General features: G+C 46.5%; 1 protein-coding gene across 1 annotated transcript; it reads right to left on the reverse strand.

Annotated features, from left to right (window-relative positions):
- Nucleotides 1–1,699: 1,699 nt before the first annotated feature.
- Nucleotides 1,700–3,136, reverse strand: LOC138150945 (oxytocin-neurophysin 1-like). Its single transcript, XM_069074346.1, has 3 exons — nucleotides 2,978–3,136; nucleotides 2,246–2,447; nucleotides 1,700–1,749 (listed from the first exon to the last, which is right to left on the reverse strand). The coding sequence occupies exons 1-3, from the start codon at nucleotides 3,134–3,136 to the stop codon at nucleotides 1,700–1,702; spliced, it is 411 nt and encodes a 136-aa protein (XP_068930447.1).
- Between the last annotated feature and the right edge of the window lie 4,849 nt (nucleotides 3,137–7,985).

A 7,985-nucleotide genomic window follows, 5' to 3' on the forward strand; every position in this document is an offset into this window, starting at 1 on the left:
CCATTATACCATACAGACTCTTCACTGATCTATAGCTTTTTTTAAAAAGTCATTACCTGGTCATTATTTCTCATATTATGCCTCTTCAACCTTAGCTATATTTGTCCCTAAAACAACAGACATAAAATTTAATCCCAGACCTCTAACCAAATATTTCTCTATAACTAGTTTTCTTGAAAACACTGATATGGTGCAATTTTTATCATTGTCGTTCAAACCAGTAACTATGCTATGGAATTTATTTTTAGTATGTTTCAGTGATAAAGCTTGGAAATTCTTATTAATCCTAAAGGAAATCAAACTGCTTGGAGAATTTAATGATAACTTTATTCATGTGTAGAGAAGGTAAACTGTCTAGTTTTCAATGACATCAAAAGATCACTTGGGGAATCTATGCAACTCTCTGTGTTGAGCTACATGGGAACAGAAAGGGGCCATTCCTACTTGTGTGGTAGAGGAATACAGAATGTCTTCTCCTAAAAGTAAGTCACTGGTATTTCCATATAATTGCCTTCATGTTAGGCAAGCTGGGAATGTGTGATACTAACATAAACGGAAATTCACATTATGAAGTAGGAAGACTAAACTGCAACAAGCATGTTGCCATGTTCAGTGGCTTTCCCTTCATGTCTCACCAGGCTGCATTCATCAGGACTTCTCAGTCTTTCCCCAGATCACTTTAGGACAGGAATTCACACCTTGGAAGTACCTTCTGTTCCGGAATACCCTGGAATTGGAGGGTATTCCTCCCAGAATCTCCATTTAAGGAGAGCATCCAGAACAGCCATCTTTTTAACTCTCCACTGCCTGCATTCTTCTGGATGTCCAGTTTTCATCATGCCCCGGTTCCAGGTACCTTTCCTCCACCCCCACCGCAGATTTCCAGCTTCCTTTTGTGTGCTATCTTCCATATTGGAGCAGAAGATCATAGAGAATAAAACCAGTCTTTTTGTTTGTTTGCTTGTATTTGTCTTCCCAATTCTTAGCACATAGTAAACTCTTAATTGACTGACAAAAATAAAGAGTGTATGGCAACCGATGAAGAGATAACAAAATTAACCACTTCCTTCTGGTCTTCACAGAGGTTGTGTGTGTGTGTGGGGGGGTGTTGCTAACTATGGGTGTGGGATATTTTAGATACTTTCAGACAGATGTATTAGTTAGCTTTGCTGACCTGAATTAATTTCTCTCTCGTTTTCTTATTCTTTGTAACTGGGAATGGTTCTCTAGGTGGGGGAAAGAGAAAGAATAGATTTGGAAATGATAAGAGATAGAATAGGGACTGGGCCTGTGATTTCATTGGCATAGGGAGATCTAAGGTGAGGAAACTTCCTCTTGCAATGTAAATCTTCATATTTTCTGTCATGTATAGGCAGGGAGCTGTCTAGAGGACCAAGACATCCTGATTCACCTAGGATCACAAAACACATATGAGAGACAAGACTTGAACCCAGATTTCTGAGACCAGAATGGAAATGAAGGTGACATAAAAAAAAGATGTCAAGCCATTTTTAATTAGTAGGCGGTATATAATCTTTATATCCATTTTACTGCAGAAACAGAAAGATTTGTCAAGTGGTACAGAACAATTTCCTAAACAAAATAGAACTCCTAGAACTAAGGCATGCTCTCCGTCCTCTCACGTAGATGTGAGGGGGAGAGAAAGTAAACTGCTCCAACTGTCTGGATCTGTCCAGGCCTAGGAAAATATAGGTTCTTGGTCACAGGTAGGGTCCAGTCCACAACCATCTGCAAAAAGAAAGAGGGGAGGTATTACAGTCAGATGGGGGCATTCATGGACTCTTACTTCCCCAGCCCCTAAACCCTGAGAAAGGGGAGCTTTTGTCCAGTCATGTCCAACTCTCCATGGCCCAATTTAGGGGTTTCTTGGCAAAGATACTGGAGTGGTTTGCCATTTTCTTCTCCAGTTCCATTTTATACATGGGGAAACAGAGGCAAACAGGGTTAAGTGACTGGCCCAGGGCCACACATCTAGAAAGTGTCTGAAGCTGGAATTGCCCTTAAGTAGATGAGTCTTCCTGACTCCATGCCGGGAGCTCTATCTACTACACCATCTAGCTGAAGAAAGACAGAGAAGCCATTAAAGAGCAGGACAGTGAGTGAATTAAGTCAAGGAAGGAAAAGGGACTTTGGGGGAGGGAGGCTGTCGGCTCCCAGCCAAGGAGGCCGAGCCCCTCATCCTTTCCCACAGGTGCCGGGGGCCCAGGAGTGCCCAGCCTCTCACCGCTGCTGCAGCAGATCCCACTGGCAGCACAGCGCCCTCCGCTCCCGCAGGGTTTCTGGCCAGACTGGCACGGGGAGGGCAGGTAGCTCTCTTCCTGGCACCTCAGGCTCTCGGCTGTGCCCAGGTAGCAGCCTAGCTCTTCCCCGCAGCAGATGCTGGGTCCGAAGCAGCGTCCTTTGCTTCCTGGACCACAGGGGAGGCACTGAAAGGTGGGAAGAATGATGATGTGCATCAAGGGTCAGGACTCTGGACAGCGCAGTGTGGATCTGGGGCAGGACAAGCTGACAGTTTCTCTGAGTCCCATCTTCGATCCCTTGGTTTGGAAGCTGGGAAAACTGGCACCCAGAGGGCGAAGGGATTCATGCAGTTCATGTAGGGAGACTGAGGCAGAGTGCACACAAGAAGCCAGGGCCAAATCCAAGCCCAGGCTGTCCCCTGTCCTGCCCTGCTCTGCTTTCGGGAGTTGAGCCTGGATAGGATAGGGGAACCTGAACCCTGTGAGGGAAAGGGGATCTAGGACAGAATTGGGAGTCTGAGCAGCTCAGGGGACAGCACAGCAAGGACTCAGGAATCAGGGCATACGGGGCAGCCTTGGGACCCACAAGTCCTGGAGGTTTAGTTGGAGGTGACCTTCTTTGGCTATCTGGTGCTCCATGCCCCAAGGCCACCCACGAGGTGCCCGGGGCCAAGAGAGAGGCCACCTGTCAGGGTCTCACCCAAGCCGAGCCTCACCTTGCGCACATCCATGTCCAGCGCTGAGCGCTTCCCACCAATGGGGCAGTTCTGGATGTAGCAGGCAGAGGCCAGAGCCAAGAGAGCCAGGAGATAGCAGCAGGCCAGACCAGGACGAGACCGGGGGGCAAGGCCAGGTAGGGAGCCAGGGCTACCCATGGTGAAGCTGGCTGCCTCAGAGGCTGGATTGGGTAAGCTGAGGGCTGGGTCCCGGAGGCTGATCTTCCTTCCTGGAGCTCTGAGCTCTGTGCCCTGAGCTGGACCTATTTATGCCCTGGAACCAGAGGCCTAAGCGGGCAGCTGCTTGGAAGCTCACGCCCGGTCAACGGGAAGTGAGTGCCGCCAGGGCCCGCTCACTTAGCCGGGTCAGGCTGGGGCACAGGGTCAGGTCGTCTGGTCAGGGCCAAGCTTGGGGCCAGAACAGGGGCACTGCCCTCATTAGGCCAGGACTGAACTTCATGCCCTAAATGCTCCCTTAAAAATGAACTTCCAATTAATTCTTGGCTCTAAGCTCTGGGCCTGCAGGCCAGCAGCCCTTCCTCATTTACTCCCTCACCTCCATCCCTTCCTCCAAGAATTACTCCTCTTTTCTTGGTCTGTTTCCAGATCCAGAGGAGCTTGTCCCAGGGACCCTTCTTGGATGAAAGGTTTGTCTCTCTTTCTCAGAGCAAGAGACAGTGTGCTCCATCTGCCTCCTCCTGGGAAGGCAGAAACCAAGGTCCAGAGAGGGAAAGGGCTCCCAGACAGTGGACCCCAGAGTCTCAATCCTTAGCTCCCTCCCCTTAGCTGCCTTCCCCAGGAGATGGGGTGCCCAGGGATTGGGAAATCAAGCTGCAGGGAAACTGTGGCCTTGGGCCAGGACACAGGCCCAACAGCAAGAGAAGCACAGACTGAGAGAAAAGCTGGACTCAAGTCAAGGAAGGGACTGACCCCAAGAGAAGGGTCTTCCGGGGATCTGAATGCATCTAGACCTGGGTCACTCCTAGGGAGGCAAGGCTCCACTCTGAGCTCTTTCTGAGTCCAGAGGGAAGAATGGAGATTAGTGAAGAAGAGAAACTTTGTATCTTCCTTGGAGCCTTGTATGGAGTAGATACTTAAAAGTGGTCGAGTGAATAAATAAATGAACCAGGGTCATGAGAGGACTGGAGAATCCTTGAAGGAATTGGATTGTTTACTGGAGGAAATAAAATTATATTAATAGAGACATGAAAGACAAAAGTAAAGAGGAGGCAGACTGAGGGAAGAGGCAGAGGGAGACAAAAGACAAAAGAGGAACCGAGAGAATAGAACAGAAGGATAAAGGGGACAGACAGAGCAGACATAGGGAGGGTGAAGAGAACAGAAAAGCAAGTGATGGAGTAGATGAAATCTTGGAGGACAAAAGAGCAAAAGGGAAGAGCACCAGAAGGAACAGAATGGGGAGGGGAGGGCAGAGAGGATAGCAGAACCAAAAGAAATAAATGGGCAAAGGAGGTGGAAAATTAGACAAAGACAGAGGGGATAGAGGAGGGAGGAGAGCGGACAAAAAGGATAGAGGACAGGGGAAGTGAGGGACAACAGAAAGGGGGATAGAGGGATGAAGGACAAATCATTCAGAACACACACATGACATGGTGCCTCCAAAGGCCAACAGAAACATTTCCAACTGAGGCCTCTTTCCCATCTTATGAGGGCTCCCAACTCCATCCATTACAGTCTCCTCTCCGTCCCTCTGGTCCCTACTTCCCAGTTCTTCTTCATGACTCTAGGCTTGGTTAGAGACCTGAAGGAGGTCCCCTAAATCATCTGCTAAGCCCCAACCCCTGCTACCTGGGACTGTCTATGCTCCAACCCTCTGCCTCCAGAGAATAGTGAAAGGGAGTTTGGGTGGGAGGCTAGAAGGGTCAAGGGATGGAGTCACTGAGGAGGATGCAGAGGAGAGAAAGGAGTAGGAAATAGAATAACTTTGGGAGCAAGCTCCTACCAGAGGAAGTGGGAAGGAATGGGATTAATGGAAGAGTTATTGTAGGTGAAGACCATTTGTGACCAATGAAGAAGCAGAGAGAATGAATGATAATGCTAAGAAATGGAGTGTGGTGCAGTAAATAGAGCACTGGTCCTGGAGTCAGAAGGACCTGAGTTCAAATTCGAATTCAGATACTTAACACTTAGTAACTGTGTGACCTTGGGCAAGTCACTTAACCCCAACTGCCCTGCCCTCCCCCCTCCAAAAGCCAAAAAAACCCCCCAAAAAACAGAGGAGGAATTTTTTAAAATAGAGAGGAATTGAGGGAGCTTTCAAAGAATCACAGAATCTCAGGGCTAGGAGGGAACTTCATGCAATCTAATCCAACTCATTCCCTTCATAGCCAATGGTCTAAAAAAATCTGTCTACACCCCTTGGTGTAGGTAGACAGTACTGTATCCTCTCACCTCCCTCTTTTCTCAACCTCTTGTCATCTGGTTTTTGACCTTGCATTCAACTGAACCTTCTGCTTCCAAAGATCTTTTACCCACCAAACCAAATGGCCTTTTCCCAGTCCTCATCCATCTCTTCCTCTGTGCAGGTGGAGAGGGTCTTCAACATTATCATTCACTCCTTTGGATTTTTATGACTCTGCCCTCTCTTGTTCCTCCTCGTATCTGTCTGATGGCTCCTTCTCAGGGTGCTTTACTGTGTCATTATCAATACTGCATCCCAGGCTTTATCTTGGACCCAATTTTCTTCTTTTTCTTTTTTCTTTTGGTGCCCCCATGGCTTCAATGATGATTCCTATGTAAATCATTTCTTTGCTAGAGCTGGATTAATTATCAGACTGGAGCGGAGAATATGTGCTCTAGTGGGAGCCAGGATACCTATGTGCTTCCCTATACCTATGTGTATATTCATGTGTGTATATGTACACACATGTAATTGAGGGGTTAACGGTATATGTGATACACACACATATAAATATATTATATATAAATATACATAATTATAGGTATGTGTTTACATAATATATGTATGTGTTCATATATTTATATTATGCATCCATCCGGAGGTTCAGTCTTGCATTACAAACTGTTGGAAATTTCTACCTGGGAAGATGTCTACCTGTAGACATCTCAAACTCATAATTCCTTAAACAGAATTCAGCTTCCTCCATATCCCCCCAAATTCTCTCCTCTTCCTAACTTTTCTAACTCTTTTGAAGACATTGCATCCTAACCATGACCCAGGTTAGAAACTTTAGACTCATCCCTGACTCCTCATATGGGGGAGACACACACACACACACACACACACACACACACACAGAGTCAATCAGTTGTCAAGCTTCAGTGGTTCTACCTTCACCATATCTCTGGAATCTCTTTTCCTCTCCTCCATACCACAACCAGCATAGTTCCAGACCTTATCATCTCTCACTGGGACCATTGAAACAGCCTCTTAATTGGTCTCCCTGGCTCCAGTCTCTCTCATCTCTGACCCATCCTTTCCAGAACTGTAAAAGTTGAGTGAGAGAGGTGAAAACTTCTCAGACTATACCCTAAAAATCTCATAAGGTTTCTCAGGGGCACAGACCTGAGTCCCCTTTAGCAGATATCACATGATTTACAAGGACTCAAAATTCAGAGTGGTAGGGAGTCATCCCCCTTCCCAGTGCCACCTCAGCATAAGACATACCAAATAAGGACGGAAGTGCTTTCTCAAATGTACATTGACTGGTCTACTCTTTCTTTGTTCTGGGTACTTGGGGTAGATTGCCATGCTTAGATTGTGCACCTGACTTCCATCCAATGAAAGAAAAGGGTCAGGAGGGGGATTGGGGAGAATTCTGCATTAGGGCTTTATAACTTTGCCATTTCCTTTATGAATCACTTCTCCCTGACTATTTGTCAGAGGGAGGGTTGCCCTTTCTCTAGAGATTGTAATAAACCATTCCTTTCTGTTTTCTACCTTGAGAAGCCTCTGTATTATTTGGGCAAGGATCTCTGTTGCACACAGTTTTGGGGTACATACAAAGTAGTATTCCTAAAGACACATCTGACTCAGTAGCAGAAGCAATGGCTTTCATTGCCTCCAGCGTCAAATGCAAACTCCCTTTGTATTTAAAGTCCTTTGCAACCTATCCCCAACCTACATTTCCAGGCTTAATACATATTAATCCATTTCACCCACTCTGTGGTTCAGCCAAATTGGCTTCCTGTTCCTCATACATGCCATTCCATTTCCCATCTTTGTGGCTTTCCACAAGCTGTCTTCCATGCTTGGAATATATTGCATTCTCATCTCTGCCCCTTAGAGTCCCAAAGTTCAGTTCAACTACTTCTTTTTACATGAGAGTTGGGTTCTGGGGGGTGGGGGAGGGGGCAGGGAAGAGAAAGAAAGAGAATAAGCATTTAGTAAGTGCCTACTGCATGCCAGGCATTGTGCTAAGCTCTTTAGAAATATTGTCATTTGATCCTCACTACAATCCCAGGAAGTAGATGCTATTATTATTATCTCCATTTTACAGATGAGGAAATTGAAGGGGCAGAACTTAAGGAATTTGCCTAGGGTCACACAGCTAGTAAATCTGAAGCTGAATTTGAACTCGGGACCAGTTGCTTGAGGTCAGGGATTGTTTCATTTTTGTCTGTATTCCAGTAGCTGGCACTGGGTGGTCATAGTAACAAAACATCATAGATTTGGTCTGGAGGGGACCTCAAAGGTCAGCTAGTCCAGTCCCTTCATGTTATGGATGTGGTTGGGGCCAGAGCCCACGCCAAGTTTGTGCTTTCACTCTGCCACCTTGGCTTTCCCTCCCCCCCTCCATTCTATGGGTGAGAATGAGACTCAGGGTGGCTAAGGGACTTTTAGGTGTTTAGCAAATGCTTGTTAATAGACTGAGCAGAAATACAGCCGAGATTCCGCCCAAAGACCTACAATGAAGGAAAAACCTCTACTTCCAAAGAACTTCCCTGCTACCTCACCCTGCCCCCCATTAAAAAGTGAAGCCAAGAGAGCAAGGCAACTTAAGACTTTTATTTTCTAAAAACACTG

Source organism: Petaurus breviceps, unplaced genomic scaffold (assembly GCF_028583685.1).
Source record: "Petaurus breviceps papuanus isolate PSGF00001 unplaced genomic scaffold, PetGlider_PUasm1.0 140, whole genome shotgun sequence".
Taxonomy (NCBI): Eukaryota; Metazoa; Chordata; class Mammalia; order Diprotodontia; family Petauridae; genus Petaurus; species Petaurus breviceps.